Source organism: Erinaceus europaeus, chromosome 3 (assembly GCF_950295315.1).
Source record: "Erinaceus europaeus chromosome 3, mEriEur2.1, whole genome shotgun sequence".
Classification (NCBI taxonomy): domain Eukaryota; kingdom Metazoa; phylum Chordata; class Mammalia; order Eulipotyphla; family Erinaceidae; genus Erinaceus; species Erinaceus europaeus.
In genome coordinates, this window is record NC_080164.1 from 155,455,661 (window position 1) to 155,482,767 (window position 27,107).

The following is a 27,107-nucleotide window of genomic DNA, read 5'->3' on the forward strand; positions in this document are numbered from 1 at the left end:
AGTCTTTTGTGGATGAGAGGCCAGCTGGGTCTCCTGGCATAATAAATACTGCTTCCTACAGTAAAGCCTTGGTGTGTCCCATCTCTCTGCCTAAGGATCCGCTAACAGTAAAAGCCACGAGCATGGGGTCAGTGGTTAGCAGCACCCTCGGCATCTGAGCACCCACTCTGTGAAAGTGCTACCCCCAGGGCTATTTTGGTTGAGTGCACAGTCTCAATATACTCCAACAAAGGGAGTATACTCACACAACATTTACTAGTTACAGACCCCAGAACTGGGAGGAGGTGAGATGAGTCCGAGAAAAAGCCTCTTTCTCAGGTCACCAGTGAGCCGGAGAGTGAGAGCACAGCAGTGAGTACCTAGTATTACTTATTAAGGAGGGTGGGATAGAAGTTATCAGCTTTTTATGGACTCAACTCTCAGGGGTTATTTTGTTTATTTACTATTATTTTTTTTATATTTTTATTTATAAAAAGGAAACACTGACAAAACCATAGGATAAGAGGGGTACAACTCCACATAATTCCCACCACCAGAACTATGTATCCCATCCCTTTAAAAGGTGCCCTGGGAAAAGCAAAGCAGGCACTTGTGAAGGAAATCCTAGACTCAAGTCCTTTCTGTGGAAACAGGACTGAATAGGACTGCCATACTCTAAAATGCCTAAGTCAGCAACTCAATATAGCTTTTTTCTCATCACAGGGAAAGTGGAATGTTTACTAGATGTTGTATTTGGTGTTTCTCCTATATGTCCCACCCAACTGCACAGAAATCCTTGCAGATGGGGCCGGATGGTAGCACAGTGGGTTAAGCACACATGGTGTGAAGCACAAGGACCTGCGTTAAGGATCCCGGCTCCCCAACTGCAGAGGGGTCGCTTCATAAGTGGTCTTCAGGTGTCTGTCTTTCTCTCCCCCTCTCTGTCTTCCCCATCTCTCTCCATTTCTCTCTGTCCTATCCAACAACAATAGCAATAACAACAACAGCAATAACAAACAAGGGCAACAAAAGGGAAAAAAATAGTCTCTAGAAGCAGTGGATTTATAGTGCAGGCCCTGAGCCTCAGCAATAACCCTGGAGGCAAAAAAAAAAAAAAAGAAAGAAAAAGAAAGGAAAGAAAGAAAGGAAGAAAGAAAGGAAGAAAGAAAGATCCAGAAATCCTTGCAGATAGGAAGGTGCTGTGATAACCCTAGTTTAAAGATGAGGAAGTCGAGTTTTCACCCTGGGGGTACTAAGACGTCGATAGCGTTCAACCTGTACAGCACACATCTTCCAAGCATGACACACTGGGGTCCAGCACTGGCAACGGGAGCACTGTGGATGGCTGTATACAGAGGAGCTGTACAGATGGCACAGAGCTGCTGTGATGCCTTTCTCCTCTGTCTCCCTGTCTCTCAGCAGTATGGCTCAAATAAAAAAAGGAAGAAAATTCTGACTGATAACACAGATGAAAAATTTGAGGACATGATGCTAAGTGAAATAAGCCTGTCACAAAATAACAAATAGTGTATTGTTTCAGTAATATGAAGTAGCCTCTGGTCAAAATTAATGTGGCAAAAAAATAAAAGGATGGTTGCTAAAGGGCTGGGAGAGGGAGAATAAAGAATTGTAGTTAAGGGATAATTTCTGTTTTAGAAGATGGGAACTGCTGCTCAATGTTGTGAATTTAACAACACTAACTTACATGCTTTCAAATATTAAAATGGTCAATTTTATGTGATGTAAACTTTACCATAATAGAATTGAAGTTAAAATTGCATAGCTAGCTATATACTATATATGCAGGATATAGAACATGAAAGAGGAAAACAATCTAGCTAGATGACTTAAGTTGTTTGTCTTTTATTTTTCTTGGTGGGGGAGGTACTTAAATTTTGCACGTGGGTTAAGAATGTACCCTACCCTGGGTTTTTTTGTTTTGTTGTTGTTGTTCTTTTAAAAGCAAACATGGGTACTTACTTGGTTGTACGTTTCCAGATTAGCAGAAAAAAACATGTCTACATAAACATTGCAAATAGATCTGTGGAATCTAGTTTGCAAATCAAGAGTTAGTATAAAGCACAGGTGTTTTATGTGAAGTAGTCTGATATAAAATAGGTATTCGCTCAGCAAACTTAGCACCAAAAAAGCAAATGACCCCATCCAAAAATGGGCAGAGGATATGAACAAAACATTCACCTCAGAGGAGATCCAAAAGGCTAACAAACATATGAAAAACTGCTCTAGGTCACTGATTGTCAGAGAAATGCAAATTAAGACAACACTAAGATACCACCTCACTCCTGTAAGAATGGCATACATCAAAAAGGAGAGCAGCAACAAATGCTGGAGAGGATGTGGGGACAGAGGAACCCTTTTACATTGCTGGTGGGAATGTAAATTGGTCCAGCCTCTGTGGAGAGCAGCCTGGAAAACTCTCAGAAGGCTAGACATGGACCTTCCATATGATCCAGTAATTCCTCTCCTGGGGTTATACCCCAAGGACTCCATAACACCCAACCAAAAAGAGGTGTGTACTCCTATGTTCATAGCAGCACAATTCATAATAGCTAAAACCTGGAAGCAACCCAGGTGCCCAACAACAGATGAGTGGTTGAGAAAGCTGTGGTATATATACACAATGGAATACTATGCAGCTATCAAGAACAATGAACCCACCTTCTCTGACCCATCTTGGACAGAGCTAGAAGGAATTATGTTAAGTGAACTAAGTCAGAAAGATAAAGATGAGTATGGGATGATCCCACTCATCAACAGAAGTTGATTAAGAAGATCTGAAAGGGAAACTAAAAGCAGGACCTGATCAAATTGTAAGTAGGGCACCAAAGTAAAAACCCAGTGGTGAGGGGTAGACATGCAGCTTCCTGGGCCAGTGGGGGGTGGGAGTGGGCGGGAGGGATGGGTCACAGTCCTTTGGTGGTGGGAATGGTGTTTATGTACACTCCTAGCAAAATGTAGACATATAAATCAGTAGTTAATTAATATGAGAGGGGGAAAATCAATTGTATGTCTCAAAGTTTCTCAAAACACAAACTGAATCCTTTTAATATACAGGCTGTGTATTTGATATGCGGACTCTCTCAAAAGCCTAGACCAAGTAGATTAGAAGCATCCAATAGCACAGCTATATACAAGATACTGGATACTGTACAGCAAACCATAACAAAAGGACTTTTCAAAGTTAACCCAATTAACAAATAATGTGATGATAACATTAACTATCGATTATCTTTTTGAACCCTAACACAGCAGGAACCTCACATCTCCACTATAGAGCCCCTACTTCCCCCAGTCCTGGAACCCTTGGATAGGGCCCACTTTCCCGTATGCATCTCCCAATCCAAACCAAATAATATTGCATCCGCCGATCACAACCTAACCAATGCAGTGATTGCCACCTCAACATGCTTCACCTCAGACTGTGTCCAGAGACTTCACGTGTGGAAATGACAACCCTTCAGCTTCATTACTCGGGTGAGACCTTTCCTTTTATAGTACACTCTAATTTCATCTCAGGTGGTTCACTTTCTAACAAAGTCCCATAACCTAGATATACACCAGTTTCTGTGAGAGAGAGCTTATGGGCACACGTATCCATAAACTGCTGCAAAATATATACCTGAAAGCAGTAGTACACTAGAGTTTGCAGTGAGTACCTCCTTAACACTTCCTCTCCAGTATTCCAAGCAATCCATGATTGCTCAACAAATTGTTTGGCTTCGTATGTTAACTCTCTTTTCAATCACCAGGTTCCAGATGCCACCAGGATGCTGGCTAGGCTTCCCATGATTGAAGACCCCACCAATGTGTCCTGGAGCTCTGCTTCCCCAGAGACACACCTTACTGGGGAAGGAGAGAGGCAGACTGGGAGTATGGACCGACCAGTCAACGCCCATGTTCAGCGGGGAAGCAATTACAGAAGCCAGACCTTCTACCTTCTGCAACCCTCAATGACCCTGGGTCCATGTTCCCAGAGGGATAGAGAATGGGAAAGCTATCATGGGAGGGGGTGGGATATGGAGATTGGGTGGTGGGAATTGTGTGGAGTTGTACCCCTCCTACCTTATGTTTTTGTTCATTAGTCCTTTCTTAAATAAAAAATTTAAAATAAATAAATAAAAAAATAAAAATAAAATAAAATAGGTATTCAATGAAGTGAAAGTTAGTTTCATCATTATGATTATTTCCACAATTTATTTATCAATCAACAATCTTTTCTACCTAAAATACTCAATTTCCTCACAGACAATCAATAGTTAAGGTACCTGAAAAGACAGAGGGCAATCTGATGTCCCTCATTATCTCCAGATGAGTTACGGTAAACGAAAGCAGATAAAGGAAATATATCTTCCCAGAGCAGCATACTTTCCTTGACGGTGCTCTGATGAGACCAAATAAATGTCTTACTGGGGAAACCATAATGGAGTCTTTAAAAAAGAAAACCACTTTAAAGACCCGGTCATTTTACTAAGTAACCAGAAAAATCCATTGTGGTATTTGCTTTCATGTTTGATTATCAATAAACCCTTAAAATATAATTAAAATGAGTGCAATAAAGTAACAATGGTTTTCAGAATCAATAAGATGTGCAAGCAATTGAAATAGAGTCTGGAGAGCAATATGCAGTCATTAACTTCAAGTTATGAATGATGACTGTTTCAGAGATCAGAAACAGTGACTTGAGGTAAATGATTCATCACAGCACAAAATCAATATTTAGACTTACCTTTTTTTTCTAAAATGTTAACTTACATCTTGATTTTGTCCATGCAAACATTTGTATGTGTATATGCACAACATATATGCAAGTACATAAATGTATAAACACATTTAAGTTCAAGTAAACACCTATCTGCCAGAACTGCGCTACTCAAACTGTGGACTATAGACCAGGGACACTGTTTTGTTGAGATTCTGCAACAGATACACTGAATCTTAGTCCTCTGTGCACACTGAATCTTAGTCCTCAGCACAGAACAAATGAATGAGAATCTGCATCTCTGGGAAATTTCATTTATTCAATTTTTAAATTATCTCTATTTATTGGATAGAGAAAGCCAGAAATCAAGAGGGAAGAGGTGATAGAGAGGGGGAGAGACAGACACCTGCAGCCCTACTTCACCACTCGTGAAGCTTTTCTCCCTGAAGGTGGGGACTGGGACCTTGAGCCTGGGTCTGCACATTATATATAGCATGTGTGCTCAAGGGGCCAGGCGGTGGTGCACCTGGTTAAGAGCACACATTGCATGTGTGCTCAACCACATGCACCACCACCCAAATTTCACTTATTTTATTTTATTACTTGCCTCTAGGGTTATCACTGGGGCTTGGTGCCTGCACTATAAATCCACTGCTCCTGGTGGCCTTTTTTTTTTTTTTTTTCCTCTCTCTTTTTCTATTTTATTGGATAGGACAGAGAGAAATTGAGAGGGGAGGGGAAGATAGAGAAGAGGAGAGAAACATTTGCAGACCTGCTTCACCTCTTGTATAATGACCCTTCTGCAGGTGGGGAGCTGGGGTCTCAAACCGGAATCTTTGCGCTGGTCCTTGAGCTTTGGTATTATGTGTGTTTAACCCAGTGTGCCACCACCTGATCCCCAAATTTCATTTATTTTTTTTTTACTGCCATTAGGGGTTATAGTTGGGACTTAGTGCTGGTACTATGAATCCACTGCTGTAGGTGGCCATTTTCCCCCCTTCTTTCCTTCCTTTCTCCTTTCCTTTCTTTCTTTATCTCATTCTTATTAAATAGGACAGATAGAAATTGAGAGGGGAGGGGGAGGTAGAGAGAAAAAATGAGAGACACCTGCAGGCCTGCTTCGCCACTTGTGAGCTGTCCCCTGCAAGTGGGGATCCGGCTCCTTGTGCATGGCAACATGTAAGCTTAATCGGCTATGCCTGTACCTGGCCCCGAGAATCTGCATTTTAACAAGTCTTCCAAGTGATTTACTTATACATAATGGTTTGAGAAGCACCGCACTAGGGTACATGTTAAAAAAAATGAGAAACACACAAGCATTGATAAAGTTCCAGCAGTGAGAAAAACTAATTAAAAATAAATAAATAAAATTAAACTATTACAATAAAGAAACTTTTTACCTTGTGTGATTTATAAAATAGGCCACAAAGGCAACAGTAAATTTCCAATATTAATTATTTTAACAGACATTCTTGAATTACATGCCACAGTTATATAAGTAGTAATGGAGTCTTCATTTTTTATTATATTTATTGGATAGAGACAATGAGAAATCAAGAGGGAAGGGTGTGACAGAGAGGGAGAGAGACACCTGCAACACTGCTTCACCACTCACAAAACTTTCCCCTTACAGGTGGGGACCAGAGGCTCGAACCCATTTCCTTGCACATTGTAACATGTGTGCTCAGCCAGGTGTACCACCACCCAGCCCCCAGGAATCTTACTTTTGTTCTGAAGATATATTTTACTTATCTCTTAACACAGTGTGAGAGAGAGAGCCCAGAACACAACAAGGTACTACATCCTCCAACTTTACTACAAAAGTGCTTCACAGACCTGCCTTCTTAGAAAAGTGATAAAAGAAATCAATATTATAATCTTACCCCAACAGAGGTTAACAGATTTGTAAACTTCTTGGATAAGGAGGCTACTTCATTGCACATTGCAGTAGTTAATCTGAAACAAAAAAGAAAACAGTTTGGAAATTTTTCAATGAAGTGAAATAATATAACTGTCAATATAATTCCTTTTTCATTTATTTTTTAATTTGTTTATTTAAAAAAATTATTATCTTTATTAATTGGATAGAGGCAGCCGGAAATCAAGGGGATAGGAGGAGGTAGAAAAGGAGAGAGACAGAGAGACACCTGCAGCCCTGCTTCACCCCTTCAAAGCTTTTCCCCTGCAGGCAGGGACCAGGGACTGAAACCTGGGTCTTTTCACGCTGTAACGTGTGCTTAACCAGGTGTGCCATCACGTGGCCCCAATACAATTCCTGATATCCCATGTAAAAGAAGACACGTTTGAAGATGGTCTATAGAAATGCTTTCCTCAGTAACTTTCCATGGTTCATAATCACAGTTGAACCTAATCTTGATTTTCTCTAAATATATAATAAAGAATATTCATTGAACTCAATCTCCCTCTTTTTGCCATCAAAAGACTGTACAGGGACCTGCTAGACTTGAGTTTCACTTGTTCATGGAAACATGACTTATCAAGTGGGTTTTCTCCACTTACTAACCTCCAGCCTATATTAACAGAATACTTCAACATTCTGTTTAGTATTGGTAACAGATGTACTGATTACATCCACAACAGCCAATCTCCCAGTCTGTCTGTATGCATAGTCATATTTAATCATCATAGCAACTTTATAAAAATATTATTCCCATTTTTAGATAAAATAACCCCAATATTTAGGCATTTTTATTATTTTTATTGGATGCCTCAACACAAAAATTCTGTAGAATATGTGTTTAAGGTGGTTGGGCAGTAGCACAGCGGGTTAAGCTCACATGGCACAAAACGCAAGGATCGGCATAAGGATCCCAGCTGGAGCTACTGGCTTCCCACCTGCAGGGGGGGTCGCTTCAGAAGCGGCGACGCAGGTCTGCAGGTGTCTATCTTTCTCTCCTCTTCTCTGTCTCTCCTTCCTCTTTCCATTTCTCTCTGTCCTATCCAAAAACAACAACATCAATAACAACAATAACCACAACAATGATAAAACAGTAAGGGCAACAAAAGGTAAAAAAATAGCCTCCAGGAGCAGTGGATTCGTGGTGTGGGCACTGAGCCCCAGCAATAACCCTGGAGGCAATATATATGTGTCTGTGTGTGTGTGTGTGTGTGTGTGTGTGTGTGTGTTTAAGAATATTCAACTCCTAAGTTCATTCCACCTGTCATCTCACTTCTAGGACTCTACCCAAAGAAAAGTTAATTTTTTTTTTTTTTTGCCTCCAGGGTTGTCGCTGGGGCTCGGTGCCTGCACTGCTCCTGGTGGCCATCTTTTTTTCATTCTTGTTGTTGGACAGGGCAGAGAGAAATTGAGAGAGGAGGGGAAGACAGAGAGGGAAAGAGAAAGATACCTTGAGCTTCATACTGCGTGTGCTCAACCCCGGTGTGCCACCACCTGGCCTCCAGTTAAATGATTTTTATGAAGAGATTAAAATGCCACTTGAAACACAGTTAAGAATCTTGCATATTACAAGATTAAGGGAAGTCACTAGAGATGCTTTGCTTTGACAAATAAGGGTTCTATCTAAGCTATGTGGTCAGGCTTGTTAAACTGTATCTACTTACCCCTATCTTCATCCATCCATTCACTCACCTATCTGTTTACCCATATGGTTATCCACCCATGCAAAAGTCCTTTGGAGAAAAACTAGGACTAAGGCTAGGAGGGTCATTCTATATTCTTGGACAGGGGGTTGAAAGGCAGACAAATGTAAGGTATTATTATTGTCCTCTGTTTGGTGCAGTTGAATGAGCCTTGGTAAACTAGAGCTAGGAATCAGTAATATACTGTAAGGTCTTAATATCTTTGTCTGAAGACTTCTGAATTTAATTTATCCCCTTTCAAATTAGTGCCACAATATAAAATAGAAACCAGGAAAGGTAGGGTTATATGTTTCCTGTATTATCTTAGATTTTTATAGGTCTAGCTATAAAAACATAGGCAGACTAATACTGAAAATGTAATTGGTCAGTTCAATTGAAAAAGGTCTTTCCACTCAAAACTGCTTTGCTCCCACCCGCATAACCTACAATGCCAAACGTAGTGATAAGCAAGGAATAAGCTGCTTAACAAAATGAGTTATATATGCTCAGATATATGCTAGGAGGTTCTTATTTGGACTTTCATAATCACTAGAGGGTATTTGAATCTGTGCTATTTTCCTAAAGCATAACACAGAGTGAGATGCATGAAAACTGGTGGCTTGGGAGGGTAGGGTATAGAACTTTGGTGGTGTGGTCTAGGAGGTGGCACAGTGAATAAAGCATCGAACTCTCAAGCAAGAGGTCCTAAGTTCAATCCCCAGCAGCACATATGCCACAGTGATGTCTGGTTCATTCTCTTTCTTCTCCTATCTTTCTCATGAATAAATAAAATCTTAAAAAAAAAAAAAAGAACTTTGGTGGTGGGTGTGCACTGTAATTTTATAGTCTTATAAATCACTATTAAATCACTAATAAGCTTAAAAAAAAGAAAGTGGCTTACTGTTTTCAACTTCATATAAACTATTTTCAATAACCATCCCACACCAGTAGTAGCTAGTTATTAAAGAACAAATAACAGTACATGTGCAATCCCAGTGAAATGGCTTATACCAGCCAACTCAACATTTAGAGTATGCAGAGCTGGTATAAGTTCCCAGGAATGGTGGGGGTATATTTGCATATTTCCATGAAGCTAGCTGAGACATATTAAGATGGTCTTTCTTTAGTCGTGTGATGTACTGGAAATATAATTATTCTCAACAGTCCTACTTCTTTTCTTTTAAATATTTTTTAAATATTTTTATTTATTTATTCCCTTTTGTTGCCCTTGTTGTTTCATTGTTGTAGTTATTATTGTTGTTGTCGTTGTTGGATAGGACAGAGAGAAATGGAGAGAGGAGGGGAAGACAGAGAGGAGGAGAGAAAGATAGACACCTGCAGACCTGCTTCACCGCCTGTGAAGCGACTCCCCTGCAGGTGGGGAGCCAGGGTTCGAACCGGGATCCTTATGCCGGTCCTTGTGCTTTGCGCCACCTGCACTTAACCCGCTGCGCTACAGCCCGACTCCCAACAGTCTTACTTCTAAGACTTGATCTATTAAAATAAATATTCAGTTAGCTTTAAATGATTTAGTGTTTCTTCCCTTAAATCTCTTCATACATAATTTTTGGAGTGTCTCACTAATTAATAATACTCTCACTAACATGGTTGACTTCTATTTTTATAAGAAATCATATTTATTCATTTATTTATTATTTTATTTGATAGGACAGAGAAAAATTGGGAGGGAAGGGAGAGAAAGAGAGAGACAGACAGACCTGTAGCACTGCTTCACTTCTCATGAAGCTTTCCCCCTGTAAATGAGGAGCAGGGGCTTGAACGTGGGTTCTTGTGCATTGTAACATGTGCACTTAATCAGATGCACCACCTATCCCCAAGAGTATTTCTTAAGAATATCACAAATATTACTATGGGCATACATAAACAATGGAATTAGTTGATCTGAAGCCTAAATTTCTAGTAACCTAGGATGTGTGTTATTTATGTAGTGCATACACACACATACACACATGTATATATGCAATTCAAAAAAATAAGAATAAAGTAACTTTACTTCATGAGGACTTTTGCTTGGTCCTGAGCTGGTTTTTCTTCTTCTTGTCCATGAAGAATTAATTCTGCTACTTTATGAAGTTGCTCAATACATCGAGCTGTTACTTCTGCTAGACTTTCAATGGACAGCTTACAGACTTCCTGAAATAAGTAAATATAAGACATTTATTCACAAAAACGTATGACTGACACACATAAAGCTGTACATCCTTACTGTATACAACTTGTAATACTATTGCCATATTAAGATCATAAAGTTACCTATCATCTCCCCAAGTTTTAGCAGATGCTGTTTATTCTTACATGTACATATATTTATATATTTAGATGATGGGGGGGAGAGACTGGAGCACTGTACTGTCATTTATGATTCTATTGTCTTTATTGTTGCTATGCTCTGCTGGGGACAGAACTCAGGGCCTCACATGTGCCAGGCATGAGCTCTGCTATTATTACACCATCTGTCTGGTCCCAATTGATGCTTAAAAACAAAACAAACAAAACAAAACAAAACACCGAGACAAACACACACACACACACACACAAAGATGCAAAATTTATCTGGGGCAAACATGACCCAAATAAGCTTACCTACAGGTTAGTGGGCATATATAAAAATTCTATTTATTTCCACCATGGCTCTTGCTGGGGCTTATACCTGAACTCGGGTCCATTTGTACAGGTAGTGTGTGTGCTCTCCTGGGGGGTGCCACTGCCATGCCCCCTAAAAGTCTCTAAGTGGAAGTGTTATCGTCTAATGGAAGCACCACCAGTGAGCCTTACTCATAGCTGTGCCCCACGTCTTGGAACAATGCCAGGCATAAAATGCTCAAGATTGTACACAGGAGAAGGGCTGCATGGCTAGACTTCAATGGGTATTTTTCTTTAGAGTTATCTAATTGTGAATGTTACTTTAAAATTAAAATTACATGTAAGATGAAATTGTTGCAAACTCACTTCTGAACATAGGCATGATATAAATCATAAATATATAGATGTATTAAACTAGAGTGAGAACTGTGGCAATTAATTTTTTCCACATAAAGCTTCAATTACCTCATTAGTTATAAGGCATAATGACTTTTTACGGTTACAGATCTGCATAAAAGACATAATTTTACCCTAAAGTTAAATAAATTATGGTCTTAATTAATTGTCTTCTTCAAAATTATAACTGTAAAGCTATGACAAAAAGCTACATCAGTGTTGAGTTGTGAAATGTCTTGGTATAGGGACATTTTATTTTTAGTAATTACGTTACTACCCATATTTGTGCAATATGGAACAGGATACCATGAAAACAAAATGCTACCAGATGAGCACACAAGGTACAATGCTCAAGGACGTGGGTTCAAGCCACGAGTCTCCATCTGCTGGAAGAAAGGTTTGCAAGTGGTGAAGCAGTGCTGGAGGTGTTTCTCTTCCTCCCTATCACCTCCTTCCTCTTTCAGTCTATCTAATAAATAAGTAAATAAATAATAGTGTCTTTTTAAAAAACAAATGACCTCTCCTCCCTAAAAAGTAGGTTGCTAGCAAAAGTTGCACAATATTACTGCTCTCCAAGTAGACAACCTATGATAAAGTTACCTCAACTGTTCTTTCCTCCTTTTTGTCTTCTTTGGCGAGTTCAGGGTTCTCTTCCTTTACTTCCTTCTTGGTTTTCTCCTCTGACTCTTCTGCCGCATCTACTGACACAATGGACTGGTCTTTTTCCACCCAGTCATGAGCTTTTTTCATGGCCTGCAGAGGTGCCCAGTCGAAGCCATAGTTAATATACAACCATGAAGACAATCCCAGCCCCAAACTAGGGTCGAGTTGCCCTATCCCTCAAGAGTCCTCTGTATGTTGCAAAAGTGGTGGGTGGGTTCCTCAACATCCTAAAAAGCATTTTTTGCTCCTGCTTTCTGATAAATACAAAGTCAGAAAAAGGGGGGTGGACTAGAAAGCCAACTGTGAGGAGAACAGGGCATGGCTGGAGGGATTTTAAAAGCATTATCACGTGCCATTCAGATATGAATAAAAATAAGTCACCTTGAAAGACTGATGGCATATTTTTGACTTTTATGACCGACTATAATGAATAATGGTTATATACATATACACAGACAGACAAATATGATAGCAATAATGTATATAGGTTAGAAACTTAGCAGGGGTCATCGCTAAAGCAAATCTCATCTGATATACCTCGTGAAGCTCTTAATGTTTCATGAACCTAGTAATGTGTTAATTGGGAGATGAAGAAAGGCCATGCTCTCCTGTTAGGCCAAGTCTCCCCACCTGGAAGAGAGGAGAGAGGCACTGCTGGGAAGACTCCATGACTAGTTTAATTCACATGTGAGCAGCCTGAGCAATCTCTCACCTAAAAAATATATGGCTGCATCAAAGAAGCAGAAGTCACTGTCCCTATTTGCTATTCCCTGAATGTGGATGAGGAGCAGGGGCTGGGGTCCAAAATCTCATGCTTACAAGGCCAATTTCCTGAGTTTTGAGAAGGCAGACTCACTAACTTTTGTTGTTCTAGTTTATGCTGTTCGCCTAAGTGGCAGTTGTTTCTGAATGTAGCTCTTGTTGTAAACCTTACATATCAAGTAGTGGGAATTGTATCCCTCTTATCCTATGGTCTTATCAGTGTTTCCATTTTATAAATAAATAAACAAAATAAAATTAAAAAATGGACACATCAGGGTGTTGGTGACAAGTTAATGGCAAGAAGGTTTGGGGAGACAAAACTATCATTGGTACATTCTCTTTCAGGGACAAAAGTTTATTATTATTATTTTTACATTTATTTTATTTATTCCCTTTTGTTGCTCTTGTTGTTTTTTTATTACTGTTGTAGTAATTATTGTTGTTAATGATGTTGTTGTTGTTGGATAGGACAGAGAGAAATGGAGAGAGGAGGGGAAGACAGAGAGGGGGAGAGAAAGATAGACAACCTGCAGACCTGCTTCACTGCCTGTGAAGCGACTCCCCTGCAGGTGGGAAAACAACGTGGGCTCCAACTGGGATCCTTACGCTGGTCATTGTGCTTTGTACATGGACAAAAGTTTACCTGAATACATTAAGTAAGCCAGAGGGGCCTCCGAAACCTCCCCGCATTGTTGGCAGGTGCTGCTTGGAGATGAATGAGGCAATTTCCCACCTTGTTCAAGTCACTGACCTGCCAGAATCAGTGACCTCTATCAGAAATAAAGAAATTACTCATCTCTCCACCTCACTGCCTATGCTGCCCTTTCCTCACCGAGGTGAGGAACTGAGTCAACTACTGCTTACTAAAAAGCAGACAGGTAAAACAACGAGAATAGGGACAATAATTTGGTTTTAATTAATGATCAGTGTTGTCATTAAGAAACTTCTCAGCAAGACCTTGAAGACCTATGCCTTCCCTTGCAAGGTGTACTGTACTGTGTTTGCTAAAACTGGAATGTTCTTACAAGGGAGCACTAATATTCCAGGTATATATGTGTGTGAATGTGTGTGGGGGGGTAGTTGCTGATGTGCTTTTCTTGTCTAATTCTCACATTTCATTATAATGGGGAGGGGGGACTAGAATATGAAAAAAAAATCTCTTGGTAATTCTGTACCCCAAATCCTTCTCGTACACTGAAGAAAACCACTGCTCGAACATAAAATCACTCAAGGTCACAAAGTAATTACAAGTGAGGCTACAACTAAAATGCTGGTCACCTGGCGCAATCTTGAATGTTTTCTCCTATCACAATTCATTATGTTGCCTTCCTAAATCTTAATTTAATTACTGGCCTGAGACTTTACCCCTTCTTCATGTTCTATGTAGAGCTTGGGGTCTTTCCACTGGTAATGAACTTTTGGGTGTTTTTTGCCTCCAGGGTTATTGCTGGTGCTCAGTGCCTGCCCCATGAATCCACTGCTCCTGGAGGCCTTTTTTTTTTTTTTCCCCTTTTTCTGCCCTTGTTGTTGTAGTCTTGTTGTGGTTATTATTGTTGTTGTTGGATAGGACAGAGAGAAATGGAGAGAGGAGGGGAAGACAGAGGGGGAGAGAAAGATAGACACCTGTAGACCTGCCTCACCACCTGTGAAGAGACTCCCCTGCAGGTGGGGAGCCGGGGGCTCGAACCGGGATCCTTACGCTGGTCCTTGCGCTTTGCGCCATGTGCACTTAACCCGATGCGCTACCGCCCGACCCCCCATTTTTTTAAACTGACACTTTTATGATGATTATTGTTTACTTAAATGAAAACTCAGAAAGTGCTGACCTTATTGAGTTTGTCAGGTGTGGCCGCAACATGTAATTCAAAGAGAAGCTCTGTGAGCATGCTAGCAAATTCTTCTCCCTTTTCTTCTAAGCCTAGAAATAGAAAATGACAGAAGTAAGAAGCATGATTTAGTTTTTGCCCTTCAAAATATGGCAGGCAGCTCCCTCGACCTTACAGCCCACAGTCAGTAGGGACTCTTGCAGGTTATCCTCCAGCTGCTGGGGGGAGGAGAAAATGGGGTTCCCCCATGTCTGAGCACAGAAGGCAGCTGGCTGCCTCTGCATGAGGGGTTGGTGGGTCCCTGCTGCTTGCAGCATTGTTTGGGGGTGTCCCCAGGTGGCCTGAAAGCCACATGAGGGTAGGGAGGAATTTACTCATTTTGCTCACAGCTAGGAGTGATCAGTGGCTATATGTTGAAAGAATGACTCAATGAACAAATGCTTGATCTTTCCCAAACCTGGGGCAATAGTGTATTTATGACTAAAGAGTGCTGACAGCACAGCCCTAATGATACCTGAGGCACCTTTTTATGTCCAACCAAGCCTCAGTGCTGAACAAGCAGAATTAGTCTCAATGGACTGTGGAACACTGATGCAACAACATTCGCTCCCTGGAGAAATTTCCCAGGATTTCTGAGGACACCAGTTTGGTCCTAACAATATTGCATAATGATATGGCTTCCCTCGAGATTGGAAGCTGGCCAGGGACAGAGATGCTACTTGTTTTGCTTGTTCCTGAATGCAGGAACGTGATAGGTGCTCACATTTCATTAATACAGTTTCCATTTAGTAATGCAGTCCTTAACAAGGCTTTTAAAAAACTGTGTATCAATTAGATATCATATTCTTGTCTACATACTATGTCACAAAAATAAAAATAAATTAACATCACTAGTGGTTAATAAGAGAAGATATCTTTAAAGGTTACACTTATTTTTTCTGCCACCAGAGCTGTTGCTGGGGTTCAGCGCCTGCATGAGTCTATCGTGCAGCTGAAGGGCACTGTGCATGGGTGAGGCCTTGGGTTCATTTTCTGGCACCACATCAAAAAAAGAAGAGGGTTCCCTGGAGGAGAGGATGCCTAAACAGAGCGTTTATGAATGAGAAAGATACTGTCTCACAAAGGGAAAGATAGGCCACAGGAAGAGAGAGAGTTTCTCCATCAAAAGCTGAGATTCCAGATATAAGATGTTCTCATTTATGAGTGGGGTACATAAATGGAAACAAAGCAAGAAAAGGAAGTCAAATGCAAACAAACCCTTAGACCCTAACCTTGGATCTGAGGCCCTCAGTGAGGTGAGTGTGTGTGGTGGTGGTCGGTGGGGGGGGGGGGGGGGGGGTTTGAGTCTACGAAGGTTTACCAAAGCTTCACAAATGGTAAAGTGCTACAGATGTTTCTCTCTCTACCCCTCCCTCTCTTCCTCTAGTCTATTTCTCTCTGTCTCTACCAAAGCAAAGCAAAGCAAACCACAGGGGCCAGACAATGATGCACCTGGTTAAGTGCACACATTACAAGGTACAAGGACCCAGGTTCAAGCCCCTGGTCCCCACCTGTGGGGGGTGGGGGTGGGGAGCTTCACAAATGGTGAAGCAGGGCTGCTGGTGTCTCTCTCTCTCCCACTCTCTTTGTGTCCCTCTTCCCTCTCAATTTCTGTCTCTGTCCAATAATATGATAAAAAACGAAAACAAATGAAAAACAGCCTGGTGACCTTTCAAGCATGAGGTTCTGTTTTCTCACAACTAAGTACAGAAAATGTGCAACCCTGTAAACCAATAATAACTCAATAAAAATGACTCCCAATACACACACACACACACACACACACACACACACACACACACCCCAAAAGGGAGCCATCTGGGCAACACTGTCAAGGTCTCCTTCTCAAACTGCCTGGCCTTCCTTGCTGTGCATGGTAAGGAAGAGGTGGAAAGAGCCCTACTCTGAGACTGGGAAGATGTAGGTTCCAACCTAGTTCCGGCATTAAGTGACTAGGACTTGGTGCCAGTCACAAGGCACCAAGTTTTTAGTTTCCATTCCTTCTCTGTAAGTTCAGGGTAAGAACATCTAGTCATTTTCTCTTTAGCACTGTTGTAAGGACCAGGTAATACAGCCATTGTGAAAGTATTCTGAAAATACCAAAGCTTTATGGAACAATATTGTTATAGGCTGCAAAGATATAAATACAGGGAGATTAAAATATTTTGGAATAATCAGCACTAAATTAGATATAAGCCCTTTGGGCAGCTGTAGCTTTTAAATGTGTATTCATATTGTAGAACAGGAAAACACACTATTAATTTCTGGCAAGTATTTTAGGGACAAAAAGTCACAGAGAACAATGGAATCAGACAGAAGCAGATGACAAAGAATGTTCCAACCCATATTCCCAGAGGGGCAAATGTTGGGGGAAGATGACCAGAGGGCTCTGAACTCCAATTCCATCAAGAACCAGAGAGAAGAGGAAAAAAAAAAATATTTATATATATATATAAAATATATATATTTATATATATATTATATATATTATATATATTATATATATAGGACACTCAGAAGTATTACACATGACTTAGAAAGAAAGAGAAGAAGGCAGGACCAAGGGGGAAAAGAGAGTGTATATATACATATATATATATATATATATATATATATATATATTTTTTTTTTTTTTTTTTTTACAGAAATAATAGTCAATCTATATCTGTGACCTTGGGAGAACTACTGAAGTTTCCAATGGAGGAAACTTTCCAATGAGGACACAGAACTCTGGTGGTGGGAAAAGTGTGAAATTATACCCCTTGTTATTTTATAATTTTGTAAAGCAGTATTAAATCACTAAAAAAAAATAAGATAAAGAACATTGCAATAAAGAATATCTATCACTACAACTTCTGATCTGTTCAGACGCCTGTTCAAGATCCTTACCAAGGCAATAAAAGTAGAGAGCTGCCTCTTAAAACCTCTTCACAATAGTGGGAAACCAAATTAGAGCCCTACAGGAGTGTGATAAAATTACATTCTGCTGGAAAGTTGAGCACACGGAGCACTGGCTAACACTATTAAATGCAGAAATGCCTGATATTAAGTGCATCTGAAAATAACCGTTTATCACATTTTCTAAGATAATCGAATTATTTAGGTCTTAGGGGGCTTTTCGGAATGTAAGTGCTTGTAAGGAAAGAAAGACAGTTGATGAAAAGGCTCTGGTTCCACCCAGAGTTTTATGCCTGGACTATCTGCTCCTCCCCACTGATGAAATTCCTCTCTACAGCTTTTTTTTTTTTTTTTTTGCCTCCAGGGTTATCACTGGGGCTTGGTGCCTGCACTACGATTCCATTGCTCCTGGAGGCCATCTTTTCCCTTTTGTTGCCTTTGTTGTTTATCCTTGTTGTTATTACTATTATTATTGTTGTTAATGCTGTCGTTGTTGGATAGGATAGAGAGAAGTTGAGAGAGGAAGGGAAAACAGAGAAGGGGAGAGAAAGACAGACACCTGCAGACCTGCTTCACCGCTCGTTAGGTGACTCCCCCCCCCTGCAGGTGGGGAGCCGGGGGCTCATACTGGGATTCTTGCATCAGTCCCTGTGCCATGTGCACTTAAACCCACTTAACCACCTGCCCTCCCCCACCCCAGCTTTGAGGTAACCTCCCTACCCTTGTGGAGTTGTAACAGTCCATCATGATGGGATTGATTTAGCAAAAACCTGCTACTCTTTTCTCCCAGCTCTTCTTGAAGTGTTTGGATGACATTTCTTTATTAAAACAAGTAAAGAAACAACAACAAAACAGTGTTTTGCTGCCCTTTGGGGAAAATGGATATATCAGGGGAGAGAAGAGGATCCTATCACGGAAAGACAGGATGCTTATTAAACATATCAATTTTAAAGCATACAATCCAGGGCTCCAGGTTTTCTTTAATCATATTCAAATATCTCAACTTGCTGAGATTATGCAGTTGAGACTGGAACATGTCACGTGTAGTCACATTTTCTATTTAAGAGTACCGAGTCAGGTTTCCTATCTGAGAAGGAGCACCAGCTGGGGATATGATACATGGTAACTTGCCTAGCAGTGGCATCCTGTAGGGGAGATTTAGGATGCTTTTTAGTCCTTTATGACTGACAACCCTCACTGGACAAGGCCTACTTCAGGTATCATGAAATCAACAAGAAATAGCCTGAATGTTTTTGATGATCATTAGTCTGAAAAGAGGCATCTCTGTTACTTCATCTTGAATCATAGTACTAGCTCTATGACCTTTGACAGCTACTGTTTTAATTTCTTCATTATTGGAGAAATGACAAAACTGTTATTCCCTGTGATTTGTAGAAAGATATACATGCTCAAAAACATTTTTCCCCAACTGCCTCTTGGCTAGTGGCTTCTTTATATGCCTTAGTATAATTGAATCTTCTACTTTGATGCAGAGAGCATAAATCTCATTAAACCACAGGCAGAAAAGGTCAGGGTGTGTGTGTGTGTGTGGGGTAAATAGGACAATGGTATTTAAATGACAGTTTGCAAAGGCTTAGAGTGATTTTTCACTGAGCATCAAAGCTGAAGGATTTGAGCTCTTTCATTTCCGCTTTGATTAAAGGTGTGCAGGATACCTGGGCTCAAAACGCTTCTAGCAACTCGATGGTCTGACTGCATATTATCACTAGTCTGTGCTGGGTAACAAGTGCTATCATACACAAAAACTACAATTTATTGCACTTTCACTATTTTCCTGGCATTCTGTTAGTACTTCAAATAATAATAGCAGCTAACATTCTCTAGCAATTCTGTGCGCCAGGCAGCAATATATACGTATATGAAAAATAATCCATTAAAGGATCTGTTTATGATCAATACCAACCACATGCAACAGCTTCCACAAGCAGATCAACAACAACAACAAACAGATGTTGAAGCGTAAGGTCTCCTCATTCCGGCCTCCCAACAGTGCATTGCAATTTGTGCTTCTTCAGTTGTAGGCATTCATTGTGTGCCAGGATTATGCTGGACACCAGAGACATAAAGATGCCTCAGCCAGGAGTTCCCACCAAGCAAAAGAGAGGATTATAAATCAATGTGACCAGCTTTTCCTACAAAAGCAGCTGCAAGAGTGTTATGGAGGAAGGGAAGCACTTGACGTAAATAATCTCACCTGCTTGAAGGGCTATGCTTAATAGCAGTAGTTGCATAAAAATTAGGCCAACGGTTTATCTAGTTATTTAAGATACTATTTTTCTTTACCTTGTTCTTCTTGATTTTCTTCATTCTCTAACTCTTTGGCTGCAAAGATGTCTTTGATAGAAATGAGGTCATTTTTTAAGAGTTCCAGCTTCTCTCCATCGAGCGATGCTAAAAATGACTGTACCTGGAAAAACAAAAAAAGGAGAAGAAAAGAAAGGAAAAGAAAATAGGTCAGCATAACTGTCATCTTTCCTTCTCATTAGTAACTTCACCCACTCAAGTAGGAAGGCCTGGAAGCTTCTTCATAGTCTGAGTGCCGGTAGCCAACCCTCTCCGTCTCCCATCCTCCCGTATCTCCAAACTCAGTGGCCAGTCACCTAACTCAAGTTGGACGTGCTAAGATCGACCCAGCCCGGAAAAGAGAAATTTCCCATGAGTGGTCATCCCACTTCCGTTTATCTTGTCCATCTCCAAAAATCTCTCCCTTTACACTGTCTGAACTGGAAGACGCTTTGAAGAGGGTTAAACCGGGAACGGCTGCTGGCTATGATAACATCACCCCAGAACTCATTCTTAACTTGGGCCCCGCGGCAAAGAAGTGGCTCACTACATTCCTGTCTCACACCTTGGAATCCAAATCTATGCCCAAAATTTGGTGTCCTGCGAAGATAATAGCAGTTTTGAAACCAAAGGAAGACCCAACACTGGCCGCCAGCTATAGACCAATTTCTCTCCTCTCCGTGTGTTACAAACTCCTTGAGAGGCTGCTTCTGTCACGTATTTCTCCTCTTACAGAGAAATTCCTACCACCCGCCCAAGCTGGTTTCCGCCCAGGAAGATCTATCTGCGAACAAGCCCTGGCCCTCTCAACTTACATTGAAAATGGATTCCAGAAGAATTTAAAGACGGGTGCTGTCTTTGTTGATCTCACAGCAGCCTATGACACGGTCTGGCACCGTGGTCTCCTGGTCAAGATCTCAAGATGCCTGCCTCCATGGGTGGCCAACACTATATCGTTTCTTCTCCAAAACAGAAGATTCCGGGTGCATCTGGGTGACAAGTCTAGCAGATGGAGACTTGTCTCAAGTGGCCTCCCCCAGGGCTCTGTTCTGGCTCCTACACTATTTAATATTTACATCAATGACCTTCCAGAAACTTCTTCAAGGAAGTTCATCTATGCCGATGACATCTGCTGTGCAACTCAGGCATCCAAGTTCGACATCCTCGAGGAAACACTCACGAAAGACATGTCTCTGATATCTGATTACTGTAAAAAATGGCGACTAATCCCTAGCACTGCAAAAACAGTATCATCTGTTTTCCATCTACACCATGCCTCGGCCTCTGTGTGAGCTTAATGTGCAGCTTGGCGATACGAGAATCCGGCATGAAGCCCAGCCAGTCTATCTTGGTATTACTCTCGATCGCACCCTGTCATTTCATGAACATCTCATAAAAACTGCAGCAAAGGTGGGCGCGAGGAATAACATCATTGCAAGACTGGCCAGCTCCTCATGGGGCGCGAGCGCTTCCACACTACGATCATCCTCTCTGGCATTATGCTATTCCACTGCAGAATACTGTGCCCCAGTATGGTTCCGTAGCCCCCATGTCCACTTGGGTGATTCCAAATTATATTCCTCCATGAGGATAATTTCTGGAACTATCCGTTCCACCCCGGTTCCATGGCTGCCAGTTCTTAGCAACATCGCCCCGCCAGATATTCGTCGGGATGCGGCATCATCTAAGTTCATTTCCCACGTCTACGCTCGACCGGACCTGCCAATATACTCGGATATCTTCGCCCACCCTGTCCAACGCTTGACGTCTCGTCACCCAATCTGGTCCCCTACGCCTACACTGAACTTCTCTGTTCCAGTCTCTTGGAAACAGAGTTGGCAGTCAGCTGAGGTCAAGAACAAACACCTCATCACAGAACCCTGCAGGCGTCAACCCGGCTTTGACCTAGCACGTTATGATTGGGCCCTCCTCAATCGCTATCTAACAGGCCATGGCCGGTGCGCCGCTATGTTCCATCGCTGGGGAGCCAGAGACGACCCGAACTGCCCCTGCGGCTACAGACAGACTATGACCCACATAGTCAACGACTGCCACCTCTCCAGATTCAAAGGAGGTCTCGAAACTTTACATCAGGCTCAACCTGATGCTGTTGACTGGCTACGGAAGAAGGGCAAACGCTAGAAGAAGTAACGCTTACATTCAGCTAACTCCAGTTTTCCCAGGGCTGAGTGATTTGTGATATAGGCAATTAACACTGGATGGAATGTTGGATTTACTGTTAATAACGCTGGATGGAATGTTGGATTTACTGTCTATTTGCTGTCTATTATCTATTATGCAGCTTTGTGTAAATACAGACGCTCCATGGGACTCAGATTTAAAGATCCACACTTCGTTGTGATTCTCTGTGGGCAAATGAAATGCTGAAAATGAAGCACACTTCACACTGCCCCACAGTAGGTAGCAAAAACAGTGGCAGTAGTTCTTGTATTGTAGTGGTGAAAAGATACTTCAGTGTTAGCCCTGAAGTAATTAATTATTATTTTTTTTGCTCAGTTCTGGCTTACGGTGGTGTGAGGGACTGAACCTGAGATCTCGCAGAGCCTCAGGCATGAGTGTCTTTTGCATAACTATTATGCTATCTACCCCACCCTCAACCCTGAATTTCAATATCCCTTCCTCACCTACTACGTATGTGACCTTGGTTAATTTATTTAACTTTTCAATGCTTTAGCTTCCTTATCTGCATCATGGAGACTAGTAGCAGCTATCTTATCAGGTTATGTTGATAGTATTATGAAATAATGTACTTGAAAGTACTTAAGAGGGGTTTATATTGATAGTTATAATATTCATGTATGCATGCACATAGAAACGTACACAGATAAATGTATGTTTTACCTGCAGTTCCCCCTAATCTGTGATATGTTCTAAGATGCATTGGATCGACCTTCCCGTGGTGCATCTCGTGAGTACCCAATCATTGGGGAAACTGACGATCCTTCCTAGCCGATCCTTCCTAGCCGACTGAATCCTCATGGATCCCAGTCACTTTCAAAGCCAGCAACAAGCAGCTCCTGACAGCTTTCAAGCTGTTGGTCCTGCTCTTCGAGTCCTCCAACTTAATATTGAGGGGCTGTCCTTTGCGTTCTTATTGGTCAATTGGCGATACAGCATCAGGCAGATGTTATCTGCCTACAAGAAACACATATAGCAGTCGATGAAGCTGCTCGATTCACCATCAGTGGATTCGATTTAATATGCTATAATCTCCATCCTAAACACGGCCGAGCCATCTACGCCAAATCGTGTCTTGCGGACATTTACCATATGGCCTCTTCGACCTTCTACGACTCCATTACTATTGGAACTATTCAGCTCGTCAACGTATATAAGCCTCCCAGTGCCTCATGGAATAATGAGGTCCTGCCTAGCCTGAATCACCCAGCTGTTTACGTTGGAGACTTTAATAGTTATCACCAAGACTGGGGATATTCCTCCACTCGTGCTGACGGCTCTATCTTAGCCGACTGGGCTTCAGCGAATGACCTCTCCCTATTATACGATCCCAAACAGCCAGGCTCTTTTCACAGTGCTAGATGGAATAAAGACTCGTCGCCCGACCTGTGCTGGATTAGCACAGTCAACAGCCAAGCCTTTCCCGCTATGAGACAAGTTCTCAAGATCTTCCCGCACAGTCATCACCGCCCAGCTATCATCCACATTGGTCTCCAGCCCCCACTGATTCTGTGCTTGGAGAAACTAAGATGGAACTTTCGGAAAGCAAACTGGCGTCTGTTCAGTGATCTTACCAACAAATCTATTCCTGCAATTCCAATTAACTCTATCCCCTCTGAAGATTCCTACAGGCTCTTCTGCCAAGCCATCTTCAAAGCAGCTTCCCAAGCCATTCCTCGTGGGAGACGTGCTAACTATATGCCTTGTCTTGATGCTGAATGCGAGCAACTACTAAAGCAGTATGATGAGTCGGGCGACCCAGATGTGGCTGACCATCTCATTGCCTCCCTGGATGCAGCACGCCAAACCCGCTGGCAACAACTCACGGAAAGTCTGAACTTCACCCACTCAAGTAGGAAGGCCTGGAAGCTTCTTCACAGACTGGGTGCCGGTAGCCAACCCCCTCCCGTCTCCCATCCTCCCGTATCTCCAAACTCAGTGGCCAGTCACCTAACTCAAGTTGGACGTGCTAAGACCGACCCAGCCTGGAAAAGAGAAATTTCCCATGAGTGGTCATCCCACTTCCGTTTATCTTGTCCATCTCCAAAAATCTCTCCCTTTACACTGTCTGAACTGGAAGACGCTTTGAAGAGGGTTAAACTGGGAATGGCTGCTGCCTATGATAACATCACCCCAGAACTCATTCTTAACCTGGGTCCCGCGGCAAAGACGTGGCTCGCTTCATTCCTGTCCCACATCTTGGAATCTGAGTCTATGCCCAAAGTTTGACGTCGTGCGAAGATTACAGCGGTTTTGAAACCAAAGAAAGACCCAACACTGGCCGCCAGCTATAGACCAATTTCTCTCCTCTCCGTGTGTTACAAACTCCTTGAGAGGCTGCTTCTGTCACGTATTTCTCCTCTTACAGAGAAATTCCTACCACCCGCCCAAGCTGGTTTCCGCCCAGGAAGATCTACCTGCGAACAAGCCCTGGCCCTCTCAACTTACATTGAAAATGGATTCCAGAAGAATTTAAAGACGGGTGCTGTCTTTGTTGATCTCACAGCAGCCTATGACACGGTCTGGCACCGTGGTCTCCTAGTCAAGATCTCAAGATGCCTGCCTCCATGGGTGGCCAACACTATATCGTTTCTTCTCCAAAACAGAAGATTCCGGGTGCATCTGGGTGACAAGTCTAGCAGATGGAGACTTGTCTCAAGTGGCCTCCCCCAGGGCTCTGTTCTGGCTCCTACACTATTTAATATTTACATCAATGACCTTCCAGAAACTTCTTCAAGGAAGTTCATCTACGCCGATGACATCTGCTGTGCAACTCAGGCATCCAAGTTCGACATCCTCGAGGAAACACTCACGAAAGACATGTCTCTGATATCTGATTACTGTAAAAAATGGCGACTAATCCCTAGCACTGCAAAAACAGTATCATCTGTTTTCCATCTACACCATGCCTCGGCCTCTGTGTGAGCTTAATGTGCAGCTTGGCGATACGAGAATCCGGCATGAAGCCCAGTCAGTCTATCTTGGCGTTACTCTCGATTGCACTCTGTCATTTCACGAACATCTCATAAAAACCGCAGCAAAGGTGGGCGCGAGGAATAACATCATTGCAAGACTGGCCAGCTCCTCATGGGGCACGAGTACTTCCACACTGCGATCATCATCTCTGGCATTATGCTATTCCACTGCAGAATACTGTGCCCCAGTATGGTTCCGTAGCCCCCATGTCCACTTGGGTGATTCCAAATTATATTCCTCCATGAGGATCATTTCTGGAACCATCTGTTCCACCCCGGTTCCATGGCTGCCAGTTCTTAGCAACATCGCCCCGCCAGATATTCGTCGGGATGCGGCATCATCTAAGTTCATTTCCCACGTCTACGCTCGACCGGACCTGCCAATATACTCGGATATCTTCGCCCACCCTGTCCAACGCTTGACGTCTCGTCATCCAATCTGGTCCCCTATGCCTACACTGAACTTCTCTGTTCCAGTCTCTTGGAAACAGAGCTGGCAGTCAGCTGAGGTAAAGAACAAACACCTCATCACAGACCCCTGCAAGCGTCAACCCGGTTTTGACCTAGCACGTTATGATTGGGCCCTCCTCAATCGCTATTGAACAGGCCATGGCTGGTGCGCCGCTATGTTCCATCGCTGGGGAGCCAGAGACGACCCGAACTGCCCCTGCGGCTACAGACAGACTATGACCCACATAGTCAACGACTGCCACCTCTCCAGATTTAAAGGAGGTCTCGAAACTTTATATCAGGCTCAACCTGATGCTGTTGACTGGCTATGGAAGACGGGCAAACGCTAGAAGAAGAAGAAGATGACCTCATCCATTGATGACTGTTTCAAAGTTTTCATACACTTTATTTTTCTATACAAACCTGTGATAGCTTAATTTATAATTTCTCAAGAGAAACAGTAAAAAATTAATAGGTGCTCGGTGGTGGTGCACCTGGTAGAGTTCACACATTATGTCATAATAACATAGGACCTGGGGCCAAGACCCTGATTCCCACGTGTAGCAGGGAATAGTGAAGTAATGCTGCAGGTATCTCTCTAATTCCCTATTTTCCCCTTCTCTATCAATTTCTCTCTTTCTCTGTCCAAAATAAATAAACTGAAAAAATGTTAAGCAAAGAAATAACAACAGTAGCTACTAATAAAATATCCACAATAGCTATGACAGGTGTGAGTGGAGTGACATGGGGGGTACCCAGGATGTGGCTGTCAAGCTCTTTGGGGGAATTTGAGGGGAGTAGGGTGCACAGGGTGACTATGCAGATGATGCTTGAACTAAAGACCTCTCTGCTCACTGTCTCAGAACCCTTCTTCAGAAACCATCCTTTGTAAACACTTGGAAATTATCTGCACAGATGGCCAGTATCCTCTGTGAATATCAAGACTGATCTGAATTTCTAAAATAGTCAAAGTGTATGGAGAACCATATAAAAAGCGAGGGATGATGATAAAGCAGTAAGCTTTATATTTATTCATTTTGCAGGTCAAATGCTTCTGCTGGAGGGAGAGCCTTAGAGGAGCCACTATTTTCTGAAGTATTTTAATATTCATTATGGTAGTGGTGTCCCACATCTGGATAAGTGGGAGACTTAGGGCATCTGGGTGGCCCGGACACCATTTTTATTTTTTAATACAAAGAAAAAAATATTTTAAAATATTTATTTATTTCCTGTGTTGCCCTTGTTGTTTTATTGTTGTAGTTATTATTGTAGTTGTTGTTACTGATGTCCTTATTGTTGGATAAGACAGAGAGAAATGGAGATAGGAGGGGAAGACACAGAGGGAGAGAGAAAGATAGACACCTGCAGACCTGCTTAACCACTTGTGAAGCGACTCCCCTGCAGATGGGGATTCGGGGGCTCGAACCGGGATTTTTACACCGGTCCTTGTGCTTTGCACCACCTGCGCTTAACCGCTGTGCTACAGCCCGACTCCCACAAAGAAAATATTTTTACTTGTATAACAAAGAGTAAGAAATTACATAATGAAGCTAATAGTTAATAAGACACCATTTTTTCTTTTTTAGGACACCATTTTCTCTAAAAGTTGATCACACACCTCATGATAACGCATATGGTGACAAAGCTCATCTACACAAAACCTATTAGCCACTGAGTTCAGCAGGAAGAAGT

At 42.0% G+C, this 27,107-nt stretch overlaps 1 protein-coding gene across 3 annotated transcripts in view; it reads right to left on the reverse strand.

Moving 5' to 3' along the window:
* Positions 1 to 27,107, reverse strand: part of FAM114A1 (family with sequence similarity 114 member A1) — an 89,185-nt gene that overhangs the window by 5,149 nt on the left and 56,929 nt on the right. For all 3 annotated transcript variants that reach the window (XM_007522790.3, XM_060188216.1, XM_060188217.1), the window contains 5 exons: positions 19,792 to 19,915; positions 14,551 to 14,642; positions 11,900 to 12,052; positions 10,314 to 10,453; positions 6,583 to 6,655 (listed from right to left, as the gene is read on the reverse strand). In XM_007522790.3, coding sequence (XP_007522852.1) covers positions 6,583 to 6,655; positions 10,314 to 10,453; positions 11,900 to 12,052; positions 14,551 to 14,642; positions 19,792 to 19,915 — 582 coding nt within the window. The remainder of the gene's footprint in view (positions 1 to 6,582; positions 6,656 to 10,313; positions 10,454 to 11,899; positions 12,053 to 14,550; positions 14,643 to 19,791; positions 19,916 to 27,107) is intronic.